Below are 22593 nucleotides of genomic sequence, written 5' to 3'. Positions count from 1 at the left end.
CTCTGCACTTTCTAGTTATTATAATTCACATCATCACACTTAGCCACCACAGTGCGAAGGCTCTGGCAGAAATCCTCATGGAGACTTTATGGGTTCGGATTTCGGATTTCTGGCCCATGAACCCAGGGCCCTATTTTGTCAGTCAGCGGGGCCCAGGGGCAGATGGACAGGCTCAAGCGGGCTACACTTGGAGACAGAGAGGGTACACTTGCCAGAGGCAGGGTGGCCATCACAGAGGTCAGACCCCTCTGGAGTTCCTGAGGCTGCTAGGGAGCCTGGGGGTGGGGCATGCCCTGCTTAATGGCCTCTCCTGCCCCCCACAAGGCTTTGAGGAGCATCCCCAAGGCACTTGCCTGTACATATTTGGTCATATCCCATCTGGGGCTGGACATGGGATTCAGAGTCTATAAGACCAGTATCTCCTGGTGCCTCAGGCAATGTCCAGGAAACATTCATCTTCACATTCTTTCCTTTGTTCTTGGCCTTTTCCATATAGACATTGTCATGAAAAGGGGCAGAGTCCCCACATGATGGACAGAAGCCAGGAAAAGGGAAATGCAGGCACTGAGGGAGGAGGGTAGATGCAGGAGGGAGGGAGCCAGTCTGGTTTGGGTTCTTTCTCAGGGTTCTCTCTTTCTCCCAATGCCTTGCCTTCGGGAGGAGAGAGGGTGAGAAGGAGAAATTTTTTGGAGTGCAAACTCAGGAGGTTCTTGGGCCCCTAACATGATAGGGCTTCAGCCCCATGTGCCTGTGTCTCTAGTTGCAGAGCTTCAGGTTTGGGATCAGACAGATGAGTTCTTTTCCTAACTTTGCCATGTATTAGCTATGTGTCCTTAGGCAAATCCCTTAACCTGTGAGTGCCTTGTTTCCTATCTGTAACTTGGAATGATATTGACAGCCCCTTCTCAGGACTATGTAAAAAGGGCTTTATCAGTTATTGCTCTGTAACAAACCATCACAAGGCCTTAGTGACTTAAAGAAGCAACCATTCTCTTAGCCCATAACTCTGTGGGCCCGAGGAAGTTCCTCTGGTCTCAGCCAGCCTCACTCCCACTTTGACATCACTGGCAGTTCACTGGCAGCTGGACAGCCTGTGATGGCCTCATTCCCAGGTTCTGGTGGTGGATAGGCTGTCCACCAAAGGCTGGGACTGTTGGCTGGACTCCCACCTTTCCTCCACATGGCCTCGTCCTCAGGCAGGCTGGCTCAGGTGTGTTCCTTGGGGAACTCAGAGTTCCAAGCTCTGAAGTACAAGCTCCTTTCAAGGTTCTATTTGTATCGGGCAGCCCCAGTGGCACAGCCGTTTAGCGCTGCCTGCGGCCCAGGGCGTGATCCTGGGGACCCTGGATGGAGTCCCGCGTCGCATTGAGCTCTCTGCGTGGAGCCTACTTCTCCCTCTACCTGTGTCTCTGCCTCTCTCTCTCTCTCTCTGTCTCTATGTATAAATAAGTAAAATCTTTAAAAAAAAAGGTTCTATTTGTATCATGTTACTCACATCTCATTGGCTGACTCAAAGCAAAAGGAGGGAGAAATAGACCCCACCTCTTCTTTTTTTTTAATATTTTATTTATTCATTCATGAGAGACACACAGAGAGAGGGAGAGAGAGAGAGAGAGAGGCAGAGACACAAGCAGAGGGAGAAGCAGGATCCATGCAGGGAGCCCGACGTGGGACTCGATTCTGGGTCTCCAGGATCACGCCCTGGGCTGATGGCGACCTTTAAACCGCTGAGCCCCCCGGGCTGCCCTAGACCCCACCTCTTGATGGTGAAGGAGAATTTGTGGTCATGTCTTGTAACCCACAGCACAAGTCACATGTTGCCCAGCTTTTATCACCCTCCATGGGGTCTTGTGGGCATTGATCCCAAATTGAACAGCTCCATGTCTGGGTTGGACCTGGCAATAGTTCTGCAGGGTGGTTGTAGCCTGCACACAAATGTGAATGTAGGTGGTTTCCAGTGGTTTGGAAGACAATCCAGGAATTGTCAGTGGGCGCTCTTTGAGGGCCTCCTGCATCACAAATTATGGCTGACAGGATGATATTCTGTGAAAATCTGGATGTTGAGACTCAGCTGAATGATGATTCAGCTCTTCTAACCCTTTGTGAGTTGATACAAAATACATATTGTGCTCTGCTCCCTGGTCCCGGGTCAGAGCTCCTGAAATCCTTGTACATTCCTAAGTGATAAGAACACTAGGAGTGGGATGCCTGGGTGGCTCAGTGGTTGAGTGTCTGCCTCTGGCTCTGGTTGTGATCCTGGGGTCTGGGGATCGAGTTCCACATCTGGCTCCCCTCAAGGAGCCTACTTCTCCCTCTGCTCTGTCTCTGCCTCTCTCTGTGTCTCTCATGAATAAATAAATAAAATCTTAAAAAAAAAAAAAGAACACCAGGAGCATCTTTGATTCTAATGAGGTGACTCTGTGTGTGAGTCCCCGGGTGGCTTGGCTGGTCACCAGAAAGACCAAGTAATGATTAGAAGCTTGGAATTTTCGGCTCTGTCCCTGTCCTCCAGAGAGGGAAGAGGGGCTGGAAATGGAGCTAATGATCAATCATGCCTTTGTCATGAAGCCTCTGTAAAATCCCAAAAGTTGAGTGTTCAGAGAGTTTCCAGGCTGGCAAACAGAATACTTGGAGGATGATGCGCCCCAATTCCATGAAGGCAGATAGCCTGTGCTTAAACTCCCCTGGGCCTCACCCTGTGTATCTCTTCATCTGGCTGCTTATCTGTATCCTTTATTACAGCCTTTTTTTTTTTTTTAAGAGATTTTATTTGAGAGAGTGAGTGAGCACAAGTTAGGGTCCAAGGGAAAGGGAGAAGCAGACTCCCTGCTGGGTAGGGAGCCCAACATGGGGCTGGATCCCAGGACACCAGGATCAAGGCCATGAGTCGAAGGCAGATGCTTCACTGACTGAACCCCCAGGTGCTCCTTTCACAGCCTTTAATAATCTGGTAAATGGGGCAGCCCAGTGGCCCAGCGGTTTAACGCCACCTTTAGCCCAGGGCGTGATCCTGGAGATCCAGGATCGAGTCCCACGTCAGGCTCCCTGCATGGAGCCTGCTTCTCCCTCTGCCTGTGTCTCTGCCTCTCTCTCTCTCTGTCTCTCATGAATAAATAAATAAAATCTTTTTTTAAAAAAGCTAAAATTATTTAAAAAAATAATCTGGTAAATGTGTTTCCCTGACTTCTGTGAGCTACTCTGGCAAATTAATGAAATCTGAGGAGGGGGTCGTGAGGAACCCCTGATTTGTTGACAGACATTGTTGGTGATCTGAGGACCAACTATTTGGAACTGGCATCTGAAGTGGGGGGCTGACTGCCATGACTGAGTCCTTTACCTATGGGATCTGACACTGTCTCCCGATCAATAGTGTCAGAACTGAGTTCAGGGGGATCCCTGGGTGGCTCAGTGGTTTGGCGCCTGCCTTTGGCCCAGGGCGCAATCCTGGAGACCCAGGATTGAGTCCCACGTTGGGCTCCCGGCATGGAGCCTGCTTCTCTCTCCTCCTGTGTCTCTGCCTCTCTCTCTCCTTCTCTCTGTGTCTTTCATAAATAAATAAATAAATCTTAAAAACAAACAAACAAACAAACAAAAAAACCAGAACTGAGTTCAGTTGTAGTACACCCAGCTGGTGTCACAGAGAATTGCTTGGGGTTAAAATCCCCACGCATTTGGGGACCAGAAGCAGAAGACATACTCAGCGGTAAGGTTCACATAGGAAGGAAGAACTGGGTTTTTCTACTCAGGATAACTGAGCATATTTTCTTATTCACCCTTCTTCTGAAGTTAGAGCTCAGGATACCTTCAATGCATTTCTCACTTATGTTTTTTCATATATGCATAAACATGATATATGGTAAAGTCTGTTGAAACAAATCTAGATGTGCTCTTTTAATTTGAGGTGACAAGAAAGCCTTGAGTCATTATTTGATTGACCTTCTACAATTCATTATCAACAGGAATGAGCCAGCATTAGTCTACTCACCCCACCCCATGGTTCACCAATGTGAAAACCCTACAGCCCTCTGTCCACTGCTGGCTCCCCAGCCCCATGCTGTGTCAACCAGGCTTGGAGGTATCAATCCTAACCTTAAGTTGTCCTAGCCTTAGCTGGGGAAAAAAAAAATCTTGTGAGATGGTCACAAGAGAAGACACAGAGAGACTCAATTAAAAACAAAGTTTATTGGGACACCTGGGTAGCTTAGCAGTTGAGCATCTGCTTTCGGCTCAGGGCGTGATCTTGGGATCCAGGATGGAGTCCCACATTGGGCTCCTTGCAGGGAGCCTGCTTCTCCGTCTGCCTGTGTCTCTGCCTCTCTCTGTCTCTCATGAATAAATAAAATCTTAAAAAAACAGACCAAAAAACCCCCCAATCCCCCCCACCACAGAGTTTATTATGCCCGCCAGTCTCAGACACAAGAGATAAGACAGGAGGGACAGCAAGCTTTCCATCAAGGTCTTTATTGTGGTTTTCTCAGGGAAGGCTAGGCTAGGCAGCGTAAACAGCTCGGAGAGGGTAGTCTGAACAATTTGGGTGGGCTCTGGGCTACAGGAGTGGTCCTCAGTTGCCTGGCACCTGGCCATGGATGATTAGGCAGAAGAATACTGCCTCCTGCGATTGGAGCCAGTTGGAGGAGCTCTGGCTCTGGGGCGGATAGTCTTCTAGAGGGCATGCTCCTGTGGGCCTTTTGTCATCTCTAAAGTCAGCGAGTCTCTCCCCAGCCAGAAAGGCTTTTTAAGATGTGAAAACATCATAATGCACAGAAAATAGGTTTTGTAAGTTATCACTTATGCGCATATGTTTACGTATCCAGTGGAATAGTACACAGCCATGAAAACAAACCAAATGCAGCACAACATGGATGAATCTTACAGGAACAGCATCGAGGGAAAGACACCACAAAAGACACCACCTCCGCAGAGGGCCCTCCGCCTGGAGTCTCAACACCTGGGACACCTGGGCAGGTGGGTGGCTCTCGGGAGGCACCTGCAACCATTTACACTTAGTTAAAGTCAGTGTCGCTGGCCGCAGCCTGTGTCCGCAGGGGCGGAGGGTCATCCTGCCGCAGTCCCCGCGGGGACCGAACCGACTCCCGACAGACGAACCAGGCCCGGCCCGCGCGTTTTAGCTTCTTCCCGGTTCTAGCTTTGTCGGCTTGTTTCTTCATGACCAACTCTCAGTCCTTATACGCAGGAATAATGCACAAGGATTCCGGTTTTCTGGCACTCGACGCCACTCTGCATCCACACCGCCAACCGCAATCTTGTCCTTTGTGCAGGTCTCCTGCACCCTCCTCCGGGGCTTTTGCCACCACCAACATGGCGCCACACGCCACCCCCAAGATGGCCGCGGCGCGAGGCCTCCGGCCAAGGGGGTGGGACCTGGGAGGCGCCAGCCAATGGGGAGGCCGCGCGGGCCGCAGCCAACGGGGAGGCAGCGCGGGCCGGTTGCCCGGAGCAGCTGAGGGAATGCCGAGTTCCCGCCATGTCGGACTTGCGGACGCAGGATGCCGCGTCGGGCTCCAGTTCGGGAAGCCGCAGGAGGACGTGGGCCGAGCTGCTGGGTAAGAGGGCGCTGGGGCCGGGCCCTGAGATCCCGCGCCGCCCCAGCCTCCGCCGCCGGGCGCCAGGCCCCTGGTCCCGCGGTCTCGGGCTCTCCCCCGCTGCGGGGCCCGGCAGGGTGCAGCGGACGCCGGGGGGGGGCGGGGTAGGAGAGGTGGGCTCGTGGCTCCACGTGAGAGTGGAGCCCAGGCGTCCAGGAGCGCGGGACGACAGCTGGGCCCCCGGGATTCCTGGCGTTCGTGCGGCGCTGCTCGCTGACCCAGAGCGCACTTGGGTGTCCCCAGCTTCCCCCCACGTGCCCTTTCCTGCCCCGGACCCCCACGGGCCAGGGTGCTCTGTCCCGTTGACAGTGCCTCCGTCTCTCCTTAGCTGGACCCTGGGGACCTGCAGGTCCGTCGTTCCATGAGCTGCGCCTTAGGTGGGGGTGGGGTGGGGCTTTCCGGGTTCTCGCGTCCCCTGGTGCATGACCTCCGGGCGGGAACGTCGCCGCGTCCCTGCACAGGGCTCCTCAGGGCTGCTGTCCTATTGTGAACTGCTTTCCCCCCAGCGGGACGGGTCGAGAGGCAGCTGCGCGGCCCCGGGAGGGGGCACAGGCTGCAGGACTCGGCCGTGCACCTCCTGAGACGCCACCTGAACCTGGACGACCTTCTGCTTGAGGTAAGAGGGCACCGGTTTGGCCTCTGAAAGCAGATTTCAGTTGGGGGTTTTGCCCCCCCTGCCACAGCGTCATCTTCGTGGAGACACCTGACAAAAGCCTTAGGAGTATCTGGTAGGAGCATCCGTTAAATGTTGGCAGGGCAGGGCGGGAAAGAGATGGGGAGCGTTTCTCTTTGGAGAGATCAGTAAGTTCAGAGTGAATTTAGTTTTTCTCAAAAAACTTTGGTAAGTTTCACTTTAAAAATGTCTACCTCAAAATATTTGAGAATAGTGCAGCGAGCAAATGTTCTATACACAGATTGTTCCTATGCTCACACAGCTTGAGTTTTACAAAGAGAGTTCTTTGTGTTTGGTTTCCAGGTAGAAGGTCCAGCATGTAAAACACTGTGTCTCAATCAGTTGGTTGATCGTGAGGCCTCTGCTAATCTTTCTAGTTCATTCATAGGTAAGAGCTCATTTTCCCTAATAAATGGAGTTATGGAGGAGCTTATGTAAGGTGAGCTTGATTTGCTTTTATGTTATTTTACTTTTTTATTTTTTATTTTTTTAATTTACATTTTTTTTAAAGATTTTATTTATTTTATTACACAGAGAGGAGAGAGAGAGAGAGAGGCAGAGACACAGGCAGAGGGAGGAGCAGGCTCCATGCAGGGAGCCTGACGTGGGACTTGATCTCAGGTCTCCAGGATCACGCCCTGGGCTGAAGGCGGCACTAAACCGCTCAGCCACCCGGGCTGCCCAATTTTATTCTTTTCAAAGGTTTTACTTATTTATTCATGAGAGACACACAGAGAGAGAGAGAGAGAGGCAGAGACACAGGCAGAGGGAGAAGCAGGCTCCAGGCGGGGAGCCCGATGTGGGACTGGATCCTGGGACCGCAGGATCATGACCTGGGCCAAAGGCAGGTGCTCAACCTCTGAGCTACCCAGGCATCCCGATTTGCTTTTAATAAGCAAAAAGTTACATGCCTCAGGTCATGGCTTGCCACCTCCGTGTCAAGTTATGAATTGCAAGTCATGTTTTTATGACTTGATTGGGGTGTTATGAAGTTGTTATTTATTTATTTATTTTTCAAGATTTATTTATTTATTCATTCAGAGAGAGCGAAGAGAGAGGCAGAGACACAGGCAGAGGGAGAAGCAGGCTCCATGCAGGAAGCCTGATGTGGGACTCGATCCTGGGTCTCCAGGATCACATCCCGGGCTGCATGCGGCGCTAAACCACTGCGCCACCGGGGCTGCCCCTGAAGTTGTTATTTAAAAACAGTGTTTGACTCAAACAATATTTGACTCAACGTAGGACTGAGAAGCAGGAGGAACCAAAGTGTCCCTTGGAAAAACATGGGACATAACAAGTACCTCATTGACGGAAGGATATTTCTAGGTTTAAGAATATTTCAGGATATTTCAATGTGAGGATATGAGATTGGGGAAGTTCTTTGGGGATAACAAAGAAATAAGTTATTTTCTGGCCATTCACATTTTTATTACGAAATGACTATCATTTCAGAAACATCTTAACTAATTCATTAATTTGTTTAAAATATCTCTTAAGGGCAGCCCGGGTGGCTTAGTGGTTTAGCGCCGCCTTCAGCCCAGGGCCTGATCCTGGAGACCAGGGATGAAGTCCCACATCAGGCTTCCTGCATGGGGCCTGCTTCTCCCTCTGCCTGTGTCTCTGCCATTCTCTCTCTCTGTGTTTCTCATGAATAAATAAATAAAATCTTTAAAAAAAAAAGTAATGCTGCCATAAATATTGGAGTATGTACATGTTTTTGAACTAGTTTTTTGTTTGGGTAGTAGAATTACTGGATCATATAATAATTCTGTTTTTAATTTTTTAAAGATTTTATTTATTTATTTATTAAAGATTTTATTTATTCATGAGAGACACACAGAGAGGGAGAGGCAGAGGCACAGGCAGAGGGAGAAGCAGGCTCCATGAAGGGAACTCGATGTGGGGCTTGATCCCAGGACCCTGGGATCACGCCCTGAGCTGAAGGCAGATGCTCCACCACGGAGCCACCCAGGCACCCGTAATTTTTGAGAAACTTCCATACTGTTTTCCACATTGGCTGTATCAGTTTGCATTCCCACCAACATCCCACAAGGGTTCTTTTTTTCCACATCCTTGCCAACAGTTTGCTTTGTATGTTTTTGAGACTAGCCATTGTGAAAGCTGTGAGGTGACATCTCCTTGTGCTTTGAATAGCACTTCACTGATGATGAATGAATGGTGTTGAGCATATTTACCTATGTTGGCCATCTGGATGTCTTCTTAAGGAAAATGTCTATTCTGTCTTTAAGGCTCTGCTTTACGAGATCAAGCCTCGAGACTGGGTGTCCCAGTGGCCGTGCTGTCCAGCCAGACAGTTGCCTCCAGCATCATGCAGATCTGTAGTTCTAATGGTGAACCCACCCACAGGGTCCTGCTGAACGCAGAGCAAAGGGTAAGACACGGTGATCAACTAACTGTGCTTACTCATTACTTTAAGCTATTTGGGAAAATAGGACATTTCTATAATGTTGTTTCAGGTATTTGCTTCTTTTTTTTTTTTTTTTAAAGATTTAATCTCTCTTTTCAGAAGAAACTGTCTTCTGTGCTGGAGGTGGCTCAGTATTTATTAGCACATAGTATGTTCTCTCGTTTCTCCTTCTGTCAAGAACTACGGGAAGTACAGGTAAATTTGACATTGTAATTCTGACTCTAGAGGTTTCTCAAGCCGTGTTCTGTTGATTTGAAAAGACAGTAGGGTCCTGGTGTGTTCTTAAGAATTTTTTTTTTTAAGATTTTATTCATTCATGAGAGACACAGAGAGAGAGAGAGGCAGAGACACAGGCAGAGGGAGATCTTAGGGATTCTTAAGCATCTCATTAATCACAGAGTCGGGGGGGGGGTAAGGATTTAGCAAATGCCTCTATGGGTGGTAAAGAAGTACCTTTAATTACCATATTTGCCAATATTCACCCATCATTAGTAGTATTTGTTAGAATGTACCACAGAAACATGTTCTTCTCTTCTTCTTCTTTTTTTTTTTTTTTTTTTTTTTTTTTTTAAGATTTTGCTTATTTATTCATGAGAGACAGAGAGAGAGAGGCAGAGACACAGGCCGAGGGAGAAGCAGGCTCCAGGCATGGAGCCCGACGTGGGACTCGATCTCGGGTCTCCAGGATCACGCCCTGGGCTGCAGGCGGCGCTAAACCTCTGCGCCACCAAGGCTGCCCACGTTCTTTCTTATGTATGATTATGAATAATTTTCCATGGTAGTAAGCTAGAAAATTATAATATGAAAAATTATTTTTATTCTTCTATGAAGCATTTTGAATTCAGTAGGTTTATAGATTTTTGAATAGTTGAAAGAACTTAAGGTCCACAGGTGTCCAGGCAAGAGCAGGGGGTCAGAGGGTCCTACAAGAGGCTTTTTTTTTTTTTTGTTTATGATAGTCACACACACAGAGAGAGAGAGGCAGAGACACAGGCAGAGGGAGAAGCAGGCTCCATGCACCGGGAGCCCGACGTGGGACTCGATCCTGGGTCTCCAGGATCGCGCCCTGGGCCAAAGGCAGGCGCCAAACCGCTGCGCCACCCAGGGATCCCTACAAGAGGCTTTTTAAGAGTACTGGCAGGCGCATGGCATGTGAAGGAGGAGTGCCATATTGTTGGGTGAAGAACAGGACAAAGTAGGCATTGGGGCATAGAGCTGACTTGAGCAAGATGTCCTGGGGGCAAGGGTGTCCGAGCTTCCAAAGGGAGGACCTCGCTGGGGTAGGAGAATAAGAGAGACACAAACATGGTTACAATGCTTCTGTGCTGAGTCCAAGAGTCTGAACTTGTTCTGGAAACTGCCAAAAGCCACCATGGAGTTCCAGAGAAGAGATTGACATGTCCAGTTTACATTTTGAAATCTCATTTCGGCCACAGTGGAGAAAGTCCTAGAAGCAGGTTAACTTAGAGCCTGGGCAGGATGCTGGCAGGTGGGGAGATGAAGGATGCTAATGAGTGTCTGTCTGAAGGCTTGGTGAGTTTTTAGTCAAAGCGATCAAGTATGTGTCTTAGGTTGTGCTTGTTACTCCACTTAATTTTTTTTTTTTAAGATTTTATTTATCTATTTATTCATGAGAGACAGAGAGAGACAGACAGACAGACAGGCAGAGGGAGAAGCAGGCTCCATGCAGGGAGCCTGACGTGGGACTTGATCCCAGGACTCCAGGATCACGCCCTGAGCCAATGGCAGGCACTAAACCGCTGAGCCACCCAGGGTTCCCCCTACTCCACTTAATTTTTAATAGTGTACAGGCTCCACATTTTGTAGGAAAATGTGTGCATGAAGGACTCATAGTACTATTTTTTTCTTCAGAATTTTTTGTTGCTTGAAGCTGTGTGGCATCTTCATGTACAAAACATTGTGAGCCTCCAGGAGCTGTTGGAAAGGTAGTGTATCGGTGAGAATTTAACATTACCTTAGTAATATATGACTTCTTTTTTGTAATCTAGTGTATTATGACTTATTTATATATCAAAGCCAAAAATCACTGAGAGATTCTCTTCCTTCTTTTTCTTTTTTTTTTTTAAAGATTTATTTATTTATTCATGAAAGACACAGACAGAGAGAGAGAGAGAGGCAGAGACACAGGCAGAGGGAGAAGCAGGCTCCTCACAGGGAGCCCGATGTGGGACTCGATCCCGGATCCCAGGATCATGACCTGAGCTGAAGGCAGACGCCCAACTGCTGAGCCACTGAGGCATCCCTTTTTTTTTTTTTTAAAGATTTCTTTTTTTCTTTTCTTTTCTTTTCTTTTCTTTTCTTTTCTTTTCTTTTCTTTTCTTTTCTTTCTCTCTCTCTCTCTCTCTCTCTCTCTCTCCTCTCTCTCTCTCTCTCCCTCCCTCCCTCCCTCCCTCCCTCCCTCCCTTCCTTCCTTCCTTCCTTCCTTTTTAAAGATTTTTAAGATTTTTATTTATGAGAGAGAGAGAGAGGCAGAGACATAGGCAGAGAGAGAAGGAGGCTCCATGCAGGGAGCCTGATGTGGGACTTGATCCCGGGACTCCAGGATCACACCCTGAGCTGAAGGCAGATGCTCAACCGCTGAGCCACCCAGACATCCCTCTTACTTCATTATTTGAAGAGAACATTATTATCCAAGTCTTTGTCATGCACAAACTTGAAACATTTTTTGTATAAGATATCATGGGATACATTTTTTTTTTTTTTTTAAAGATTTTATTTTTAAGTAATCTCCACACCCAGTGTTGGGGCTTGAACTCACAATCCTGAGATCAAGAGTCATATGCTGGCTTATACTACCTGAGCCAGCCAGGTGCCCCTATGATAAAATATTTTTAAAAATTAGGCACCTGGGTGGCTTAGTTGATTAAGTGTCTAACTTTGGGTTGGGTCATGGTCTGAGGGTCTTAAGATTGAGCCCCAGGTCAGGCTCCTCTGCTCAGCAGGGAGTCTGCTTCTCTCTCTCTTTGCCTCGCCCTCCGCTTGTGCTATTTCTGTCTCTCAATCAATAAAATTAAAAAAAAAATAATTAGGGATGCCTGAGTGGCTCAGCGGTTGAGCACTTGCCTTTGGCTCAGAGTGTGATCCCGGATTCCCAGGTTTGAGTCCCATATCAGGCTTGCTTGGAGCCTGCTCTCCTTCTGCCTGTGTCTCTGCCTCTCTCTGTGTCTCTCATGCATAAATAAATAAAATCTTAAAAAAAAAAAATTTGAAAAGGGGCACCTGCCTGGCTCAGTTGGAAGAGCATGAACTCTTGATTTCAGGGTTGTGAGTTCAAACCCAATGTCGGGTATAGAGTTTACAAAAAAAACAAAAATAAAAATAAACTTTCTAGAAAAAAAATTTTTTAGGATTTTATTTATTTTTTTATTTTTTATTTTTTTTTATGATAGGCACACAGTAAGAGAGAGAGAGAGAGAGAGAGAGAGAGAGAGAGAGAGGCAGAGACACAGGCAGAGGGAGAAGCAGGCTCCGTGTACCGGGAGCCCGACGTGGGATTCGATCCCGGGTCTCCAGGATCGCGCCCTGGGCCAAAGGCAGGCGCTAAACCGCTGCGCCACCCAGGGATCCCAGATTTTATTTATTTATTCATGAGAGACAGAGAGAGGCAGAGACACAGGCAGAGGGAGAAGCAGGCTCCATGCAGGGAGCCCAAAGTGGGACTCGATCCCGGGACTCCAGGATCACACCCTGGGTTAAAGGCAGGTGCTAAACTGCTGAGCCACCCATGGATCCCCGAAAAAGTTTTTCTTAAAAGATTTTATTTGAGAGAGCATGAGCAGTGGGGAGAGGCAGTGGGAGAGGAACTCTGTTCCAGGACTGTGGGTTCATGACCTGAGCCAAAGGCAGATGCTCACCTTCTGAGTCACCCAGGTGTCCTGAAACTGCTGCTGTTTTGTTATTTTACTCTTACTGAACTCCCCCCCCCCCCCGCCCTTGAGTAGTAGTTAGCTACTCCAAATAAGCTTTTTTTTTTTTTAATTTTTATTTATTTTATGATAGTCACAGAGAGAGAGAGAGAGAAAGAGGCAGAGACATAGGCAGAGGGAGAAGCAGGCTCCATGCACCGGGAGCCCGACGTGGGATTCGATCCAGGGTCTCCAGGATCGCGCCCTGAGCCAAAGGCAGGCGCCAAACCGCTGCGCCATCCAGGGATCCCCCAAATAAGCTTTTTGATGGTGATTATTTTTAATGTCAGTAGTGGTCTCCTTGACACCGCAGGCCCTGTTGTGACTTCTGGGAATTGCTCAGATGGCTGCCAGCTGGTTCTCAGTGGTCAGGCTTTCTAGTGAAATGAACGTGGAAGAAAAGGGCCTGATAGATGATGGAGTGATGGTGAGCAGTGTGCTTTGTCCCTAGTCATGCTGACACACAGGCCATAGTGACGTGGCTCTTCAGGGACCTGTGCCTTCTGTGTGAGCAGATGGAAGTGTCCACTCAGCACACGGACATCGCCCAGGCTATGCTTTCTGGTAAGTTCACACCAGGGACAGGTTCACGGGCAAAGTGTAGATCTGTGGGAATACTTTTTGTTGCGACAGTCTGAGAAACAGGACAGCCCCACATCACTCATGTGGGAACTTGAAACAAAACCAGCCCAATCTGGACCTGGTGCCTGTATCAGCTTGCGCTTGAACAATGTGCACGCTTTAATAAAGTCAGTCTGATGACCCACTGTGTTTGGGGCCTATAGCTGGTATGTTTAAAATATGCAGACTATGACCTGCTGAATTGGGAGGCACAAGCTACCCACATGGGGTTGGCAGGTAGCTTCTGTAGCATCTGAGCTCCCACTCTGGGGAAGTGAAAACCTAGAGCCATGTTGATTGGATGTGCAGCTTTAGTCCACTCGGGGAAAGGAAATCAAGTCAAAGGAATTTGTTACTTTCAGATCCCAGAAAAGGGGGGGGGGTAAAATGAGGAGGAAAGCTTACAAGCAAGTGGGAGATAGACAGCAAGCACCTGTTTCTTAGAAGGTGGTCGCACCTGAGGTCACGGACCTTTTGTGAGCTCAAACTCTAAGTAGTTATTTTAAAAGGTGCCCAGGAGAAGGAAAGTATTACCTGGCAAGTGTGCCGAGCTCACGGCTTGATCTAAACGTCAGATTCAGGGAGAGGGCAGAAGCGCCATGCCATCTTGGGCAGCAGCTCAGAGTGACTATCCTTTTGTCCCACTTGTGTTTTTCTGGGTGCCTCCCTTAGAGTGGGTCTTGTCGCTGGCTTTTCTCTGAGCCAGCAGATTCTTGCCATTGCCAGTAATACCTGAAGAATGAAATCTACAAGTAAGATATTAGATGAGAAGTGGAATGTTCATTACAGTTAGCCTATGATTTTTTTCATTTATTTATTTATTTTATTTTTTAATTTATTTATTTATGATAGTCACACACACACAGAGAGAGAGAGGCAGAGATACAGGCAGAGGGAGAAGCAGGCTCCATGCACCGGGAGCCCAATATGGGATTCGATCCCGGGTCTCCAGGATCGCGCCCTGAGCCAAAGGCAGGTGCCAAACCGCTGCGCCACCCAGGGATCCCTTCATTTATTTTTTATTTTATCTTCTTAATGAATTTTTTTAAAAATTTTATTTATTTATGATAGGCACACAGTGAGAGAGAGAGAGGCAGAGACACAGGCAGAGGGAGAAGCAGGCTCCATGCACCGGGAGCCCGACGTGGGATTTGATCCAGGGTCTCCAGGATCGCGCCCTGGGCCAAAGGCAGGCGCCAAACCACTGCACCACCCAAGGATCCCCTTAATGAATTTTTTTACGTTGCAAAAGATGTGTTCCTTTTTCCTACAACTTTCTTGGTGATGAATATGAGCTCCTTACGGTTCCTGAATCCTCTAGTATGGGCTCAGATAGTTTCCTGCCTTGTTCCCCAGAATATGTTTCTGGGTCCTTGTACACAGCCCTTACATTGTTTAGGAGATTAGCTGGAGAGACAATCCATGTGAGAACCTTAGATGCTCCTTTTTTTTTTTTTTTTAGATTTTATTTATTTATTCATGAGAGACATAGAGGCAGAGACACAGGCAGAGGGAGAGAATGCAGGGAGCCTGACGTGGACTTGATCCTGGGTCTCCAGGATCCCGCCCTGGGCTGAAGGCGGAGCTAAACCACTGAGCCACTGGGGCTGCGCCAGATGCTACTTTTTGTTTATTTTATTTTTATTTATTTTTTTAAGATTTTATTTATTTATTCATGATAGGCATAGAGAGAGAGAGAGGCAGAGACACAGGCAGAGGTAGAAGCAGGCTCCAGGCTGGGAGCCTGACACGGGACTTGATCCCGGGTCTCCAGGATTGCGTCCTGGGCCAAAGGCAGGTGCCAAACCACTGGCTCCTTTTTGTTTAAAGTAATCTCTAGGGCAACCCTGGTGGCTCAGCAGTTTAGCGCCGCCTTCAGCCCAGGGCCTGATCCTGGAGGCCCAGGATCGAGACCCATGTTGGGCTCCCTGCATGGAGCCTGCTTCTCCCTCTGCCTGTGTCTCTGCCTCTATCTCTCTGCATCTCTCTGTGTCTCTCATGAATAAATAAATAAAATCTTTAAAATAAATAAAAATAATCTCTATATCCACCATGGGGCTTAGACTTTTTTTTTTTTTAAGATTTTTTTTTTTTAACTTTTATTTCTTTATGATAATCACAGAGAGAGAGAGGCAGAGACACAGGCAGAGGGAGAAGCAGGCTCCATGCACCGGGAGCCCGACGTGGGATTCGATCCCGGGTCTCCAGGATCGCGCCCTGGGCCAAAGGCAGGCGCCAAACCGCTGCGCCACCCAGGGATCCCTTTTTTAAGATTTCATTTATTTATTTGACAGCACAAGGAGGGGGAGTGGAAGAGGGAAGCAGACTCCCCACTGATCAGGGAGCCCAATGGGGACTCGATCCCAGGACCCTGGGATCATGACCTGAGCTGAAGGCAGACGGTTTACCCAGGCACCGTGGGGTTCAGACTTAACTCCAAGATCAAGAGTCACATGTTTCCAACTGTGGCAGCCAGGTGCCCCAGATACTACTTTAAGAGAAAAATCCTTCCCATAAACTTGATTGATTATAAGTATTTCCCTTTCACATAGAGTGGCAAGAAGCCAAGTGTGGTCCAGGCAGGGTTTGGGTTGGTTCGCTTTGTGTGGGGTGTGGAGTGGGATGGGCTGATATGGGTCCTCACCCTTCCAGTTGTTGGGAAGCAGGTATTCAGCATGATCCACAACTGTTTGGAGACCACAGTGCATCTGAATAATTGGGTTTTGTGGTTTTCAGATTTTGTGCAATTGTTTGTTTTGAGAGGATTTCAGAAAATCTCAGATCCAAGAAGAAACATGGAGCCTGAACGGATGGCACAGGTAGGAGGAAAAGTAAATGAAGAGTCTGGAATTGGCTCATTACAGAAGTGGAAGTTCCTGGACCATTGGCCCCACGTTTCAGTCTATAAGGTTTGATAGGAAATTTGTTCTGTTACTTTCCTGGGGTGCTTCATGAGTACTGTCATTCCCTGCGTCTGGCAGGCGTGAGGAAGTGGAACAAAGCAGAAGCATCCCCTGCCATGTTCTAGTTTGCACGGTTCTTAAGGGTGAAGGCGTTTACCACAGCCCAGAATCTGAGGGAAGAGAGAAGAGAGCTTTTTAGCAGCAGAACTCTGTACCAACCCTGTGTACCAGGGGCTGTGGGAGGCCAGCACTGTGTGGTCAGGGCCCTGGGCCATGCTGAGAGAGATCCTGGGGATCGCAGTAGATTCTTCCAGAAAGTCTGCCTTTTCACTGGCAGAGTCTCCCTAGTTCGGGGTACTGTGTGGAGGCGCTTTCTCATTTTCCCGTGGGGTGACCGCTGGTTTGCTTGGGTGATGCACGGAGGTGAGTGACAGTGACTCTTGTGTTCTATTTTGACAGCTCGCCGTTGCGGTGCTTCGGAGGATGCTGATCTGTGAGTCATGTGCTGTATTCTCCAGACTGGGCAAGAGCTAGTTTGCTTATTAGGGATTCTCAGGGTTTCCTGCCTTTCCACTTCAAGTATTCACCTGAACTTAGCCTCTACTGCTTCTCCTGGGTTTTAGTTCTTGGTGGCTATGCATTTAATCTCCAGAGCTGTGAATGAGAACCAGTTTAACGGTGAATTAGGGAAGTGGTTTACTGTCTCTGTTTCCATTGCTTTAAAAGGCTTGAGTCTTTGGTACCTTTAGGATGCTTGGAGGACTTGTACCTTTGGGGCGCTTAGAAGGGCTACAAGGTCTGTTATTTGGAAATCATTACCTGATTTGTCTGGTGATACCTGGTCAGCGATCATTTTTGATGGACTTTGATGCTGAGCTGATGTGTTTTCTCTTTCCACCATCTGTCCTCAGTTGCTCTCGAGGCTTTGGCCACTGGCTTGCAGGACGAATCCCCAGTGTACAAGGCAGTGAAGTGCTGGTATGTCCTGGGGGCAGGCCTGCTGGTCATGTTTATGGGGTGGTGCCTACCGTGTTAAAGGTCCTATGTATTTGAAACACTCCTGAAGTATCAGTGGCTGATTCCTGAACATACGTTCTGCCATTGTGATGACATCCTGTGAGAATGATCGCTGGAAGGCCCTAGAAGCCCTGTGGTCTGCCTGTTCCCTCTGAAGATGAGGCAGGAGGCAGGCCTCCTTTCTGTGTGAATCCTCTCTCACCTCGGGGTCTGCACTCCTGGTCTGAGCCCAGATTCCTGCGGGTTGTGATGTGCCCCTTGTTCTACCTGTGGCTCCTTGGAAGCGACCTTGTCCCTGTCTGGGCTCTCTCCTCATGCCTGCCCCCCATGCCCTCTCTTCCCGCTGAGTCTTCTGTGCCTCCCAAGGTCGGTACTTATACTCACTATGTTAGCTTTCTCTCTCTGTGGCTCTTGGAGGTACATGCTGGGATTGGTCGTTGGGGTATTGGGTTTGCTTCACAGTGATGTGGGATGAGACTGGCCGGGGAAACCGGGGAAGTTTCTAGCATCCTCAGGCCTTGCAAACGTGGCTTTGCTCCTGTCGGTACTCCAGTGATCCTAGACATACTGTCCAATTCTGTACTTCACTGCAACTGTTGATGCAATACTGCTTTGTTTCTTAAATTTTCTGTGTTTTTTGTAACACGCCTGACTGCATTGCTCGAGCTTATGTCCTCAGAGTCAGATCATGACTAGATATGTTTTTTCCTTTTTAAGTTTGTTTATTTATTTATTTATTTATTTATTTATTTATTTATTTATTTATGTATGTATGTTTATTTATTTATTTTTTAAGTTAACTTTTTTAAAAAATGATTTATCTATTTGAGAGAGTGAATGAGCACGGTGGGGAGGGGCAGAGGGAGAGAGTTCCAAGCAGAGTTTCCACTGAGCACGGAGCCCAACGCAGGGCTGGATCTCATGACCTGGGCCAAAACTAGTTGCACACCTAGCTGACTGTGCCACCCTAGAGCCCCTCTTTTTAAGTTGCTTATTTAATTGTCAGTATTTACAATAAAACCAGACTGGTCTGGGTGGCTGCCCTCCTGGCACATGGGGGTTTTCATCCTGGTTCTGTCCCCCAGGAGGGCCAGCAGCACCCCTCCTGCCTGGTGTCTCCTCATGGCTCATGTGACTGGGCTGTTCTTCTTCCTGGGGTTTTCTTCCTGAGGAATGGGCTGAACTGTCGGTGACTCTGACTCTGGCACACAGAAGTGCCCTCGGCACCCCACTGTCAAGAAGCCGTGACAGGGATCCCTGACACCCTGTGTCCCTCCTGACCCATCAGTGACGACCTGCCCCATCAGTTTCGACCTGCCCATTGTCCTTCCTTCCTTATCCTGTCACGGGATGTCATTGGCATCTGAGTGCCTCTGTGTGCCAGGTGCTTTGCACAAGCATGGCTGTTGCCCTGCTGCCCCTGATACCCATTTCACAGATGGGGTGACTGAGGCTTTGTGAGGTTTAGAGGTTGCTGTGGACTGGACCAGCCTTCCCTTTCCGGCTTCTCTAATCCATGGGCAACTCCTTTCTTTTTTTTTTTTTTGGCAACTCCTTTCTTACTGGTCTTGAAGTCTGTGGCATGTTGGGCAAGCCTGTGCATCCCTTTAGCTGAGAGTTAGGGGCCTTGAGGTCTGTACCGCCTTGCTGGACAGTAGTCTTTGAGGAGTTGGTGGTGGTGTGTGTGTGTGTGTGTGTGTGTGACACTGTCAGTGCTGCTGGGATCCTGGAGGGCCTCTCTCCCTGAGCACCTCTCAATGCTGTGTTTGCAGGTTTGGCATGTTTTGTGGACACACGTTTGGCAGAATGATATCAACAGATTGTCCAAAGAGATTCTTCAGTCATACTCTGACTCAGGTGCTAACCCATAAGCCTGTGCTGAAAGGTGGGTTCTGGGGACCCTCGTGGGAGTGTGGGCCCCAGACACAGCTGAGATCATGAGGACACACTATCATCAGATACCCTTCCATTTGAAAGTACACATTCTCATAAAGAACACTCAGAATTAAAGAAGTATGGGAAGAACTGTTAGCCATATCTTCATTAAAATAGGAATATATATAATGTGTGACCTTTCTTGTGGTGTTTTCTCAATAGATGTTGAAAATCTAGGTATTAGACTGAATTCCTAGGTTGTTAGAATAAATTCTGTATCACAAACATTTTCTTATGCACAGTTTGTCCCTGGATGATGTGTGGGTGGGGGACCCTGACCTCTGGTGCAGTTGAAAATCTGCATATAGCTTTGACTTTCCATAACCTAACTACTAATAGCCCTCCTGGTGACAGCACTCGGTGAACATACATATTTTGTATGCAACATGTACTATGTACTGTGTTCTTAGAATGAGTCAGCTGGACAAAAGAAAATAACATTCAGACATGATAAGGAAGAGAATACATTAACATAGCTGTCCTGTATGTATCAGGAAAACGCTGCATGTAAGTGGACCCACACTGTTCAAGGGTCCACCATAGTTGCAGGCTCTTCTCAGGAGTCGTTGATGCCATGTTAGATCCCAGTGAGTGTCCTTGGGTTGATGGCACATGCTCACAATTGCCCAGGAGCTGAAATGAACACCTAACCTACTAGGCTTTGTGTGTGTGCAGCATGGTGGCCCAGGCAGGGTCCTCAGGCAGCCGGCATGGAAGCTTTTGGCAGGTGCTGTATTGGACCTCCTGAGGGGCTTGGGTAGGTGTCAGTGCCCACTCCAACCACACACAGGCTTTGCAGCATCATTGCTGATTGCTTATCGACAGCTAAAGTTTACAAGCAGCAAAATTAAACTAATTGATGGATTAGAAAATAGAGCAAATATGGTAAAGGATTAGCAGCAAGGAATTGGCCAAAAACATACTTGATAACAGAAGATGGTTCACAAACAGATGTTTGCTAATAATTGGGGGGAAAAATGCACATTAAAACAAGGTAGTTTTTTTTTGACATTGAAACATAGCCTAGTTTTTCATGATTACTGATTTAACATTTTTGTCTGTTTTTATTCCTGAATGAAGTTTCTGATGCTGTTCGATTGCAGAGAGATTGGAGCTTTGCAAAGACACACCCTCTGCTCAGCAGTCTGTACCGCAGGGTGGGTGTCATGCAGTGTTAAGACCTGCTGCTCCTGTGCTGGGTGGCACTGTTTCCACGGGGCTCTGTGGCTCCCAGTCTGGGGAGAGAAAAGCCAGGAGGCTCCTCAGACACAGCCATCCACACCTGGACCCCTGGGGTCCCAGACTGAACTTACAAAACATCATCTCCTTGAGAGGAGAATCCCTCCTTGCCCACACTGACAAGGGCAGAAGTGTCACGGTTTGGACTCTGTGTTGTGTCTGCTGCAAAGTTGGGTGGATGCGGGGAGCCAGCTGCCTGTTGAGTGGCTTGTTTTGACAGCCAGGTTGGGGAACTTTTGTTTCAGCTCTTTGTGATGCTTAGTCCAGAGGAATTGATTGGCCACTTAGAAGAAGTTCTGGGAACACATGAAGTGAACTGGCAGCACGTACTCTCCTGTGTGTCTACGCTGGTGATCTGCTCACCTGAAGCACAGCAGTTGGTTCAAGGTACACTTGGTTGGGAGCCCCATGTCTCCTCATCTGGGCCCGTCATCCACCTGTGGTGCCAGCACTGCTTGCCAGAGCCTCATGTAGTTGGCATTTGGCTGCTCTGGTTACTTATTATCCAGTCTCTTGCATGTGGCAGGGGGCATGTATATCCTCCTAACTGGCACGCTCTACCTCCAGCAGAATGTATGCATTTTATTTTACTGCATGTCATGGTCTGCCAGCCATGACCAGAGATTCCCTCCTAGATTGGGTCACTCGATTATTGGCCCGTGCTTTCGAGAGCTGCGACCTGGACAGCATGGTCACTGCGTTCCTGGTTGTGCGTCAGGCTGCGCTGGAGGGCCCCTCTGTGTTCCCATCCTATGCAGACTGGTTCCAGGTGAGCTACCTCTTGGCAATCATTGCCAGGACCCTGATTGCCATCCTTGCTACAAACGCATTCTGTGGGTCAGGGCTATTCCTCTCAGCCTCCCCCTGGGGCTCTGTGCTACCTTGTCCAGGGTTTGGCTGCTCCCCTCATTAACACATTGCCCACGCCATCAGGTCTCTGGGGCAGGGAGTGCCGTCAGGAAAGTGTGAGAACAAATGTGGCTGCTGCTGCCTGCACCATGAATTGCATCCCAGGGGAGTGCTCCTCAGCTTCCTGGGGTCTCCTCTCTGTTTCTGCCATATCCATGTTCTTGGCACGTTTGTGCAGATGTTCCCAGACCCACTGCAGTCCCACTTCTGAGCTGGTGTCTTCTAGACATCAACTTTGAACGTTGGGTGTATATAAATCTGTCATGGAAAAAGCTGTCTAATTCTCTGTACAGGTTTTGGGTTTTCCTGCCACACCACCAGGGAGGTGTAGTTGTTGCTTCTTTGTGGGGAGCCAACCTTACTCTAGTTCTGAGGGTGGCTGCACCTGTACCGCCAGTGTGGTAGCCTGCCCTGGCCCAGCCTCTGCCTGCTGGGCCATTGGTATAGGACAGGTGGTCGTGGTGTTCTTTCTTTATTCCTTTATTCCGTGGAGCTGCTGCTTCTCAGCCCTGTGTTCCCCCAGCAATGGGCCCAGGGGCCCCTGCTGGACGCACATATCCACAGCCTGGGTACCCTTGGAGGTCACACACAGCTGGCCTATTTCCTGCATCTGCCAAGAGCTGTGTGCCTAGGTGATTTGGTCATAAGCAAGGTGTACCCCAGTCCTGGTTTTTTTTGCTCAGTTCCCCGTGACATAAGGACAGGAGTGCTTCAGAAGTGCTGTTGGTGGTGGGGTTTTTTATTTTGTTTTTTCTTTTACCTTTTAAATTAACCTTATTGAAATATAATTTATAGAAAATTCACCCAAGTTAAGTGAATGGTTGGGTGAGTTTGATAGATGTTTAGTATTTGAAGATTGTTTTAATCTTTATTTTTTTTTTTATTTTTATTTTTTTCCACTGAGGAGGGACCACTTCTTTTTTTTTTTTGTAATTTTTTATTTATTTATGATAGTCACACAGAGAGAGAGAGAGGCAGAGACATAGGCAGATGGAGAAGCAGGCTCCAATGCACTGGGAGCCCGACGTGGGATTTGATCCTGGGTCTCCAGGATTGCGCCCTGGGCCAAAGACAGGCGCTAAACCACTGCGCCACCCAGGGATCCCTAATCTTTATTTTTAAGAATATTAATGTAAATAGACCAACATGATTTTAAATTTGAGCCCCTTGGGGTCATGAATTATTGTTCTTAGCTCGTCACAGTGTGCTTAGATGTAATTTTTCTAATGAAAATAACTGTCTTTTTCCTGGAGTGACACTAAAGGCTGTTACAGATGCGGGGAATCTCGTCTGTTACTTTAGATTCTTGATGTAAATACTTCAAATAAACTGTGCCTCT

General features: G+C 48.2%; 1 protein-coding gene across 8 annotated transcripts in view; it reads left to right on the top strand.

Annotated features, from left to right (window-relative positions):
• Window positions 1-5477: 5477 nt before the first annotated feature.
• The window catches only part of FANCA (FA complementation group A), a 60254-nt gene continuing 43138 nt past the window's right edge, over window positions 5478-22593 (top strand). For all 8 annotated transcript variants that reach the window (XR_008661842.1, XM_055305076.1, XM_055305074.1 and 5 more), the window contains exons 1-14: window positions 5478-5564; window positions 6110-6219; window positions 6580-6664; window positions 8526-8668; window positions 8804-8899; window positions 10577-10650; window positions 13082-13194; window positions 15988-16070; window positions 16614-16647; window positions 17066-17132; window positions 18944-19056; window positions 20187-20263; window positions 20591-20732; window positions 20981-21114. Coding sequence is in view for 7 of the 8 variants with exons in the window: in XM_055305076.1 (XP_055161051.1) it covers window positions 5486-5564; window positions 6110-6219; window positions 6580-6664; window positions 8526-8668; window positions 8804-8899; window positions 10577-10650; window positions 13082-13194; window positions 15988-16070; window positions 16614-16647; window positions 17066-17132; window positions 18944-19056; window positions 20187-20263; window positions 20591-20732; window positions 20981-21114 (1350 nt within the window). In the remaining variant the exon portion in view is untranslated. The remainder of the gene's footprint in view (window positions 5565-6109; window positions 6220-6579; window positions 6665-8525; window positions 8669-8803; window positions 8900-10576; window positions 10651-13081; window positions 13195-15987; window positions 16071-16613; window positions 16648-17065; window positions 17133-18943; window positions 19057-20186; window positions 20264-20590; window positions 20733-20980; window positions 21115-22593) is intronic.

This window comes from Nyctereutes procyonoides, unplaced genomic scaffold (assembly GCF_905146905.1).
Source record: "Nyctereutes procyonoides isolate TBG_1078 unplaced genomic scaffold, NYPRO_anot_genome, whole genome shotgun sequence".
Lineage (NCBI taxonomy): Eukaryota > Metazoa > Chordata > Mammalia > Carnivora > Canidae > Nyctereutes > Nyctereutes procyonoides.
Note: the sequence above shows the minus strand (reverse complement) of the source record. Positions and strands in the feature narration are given on the sequence as shown.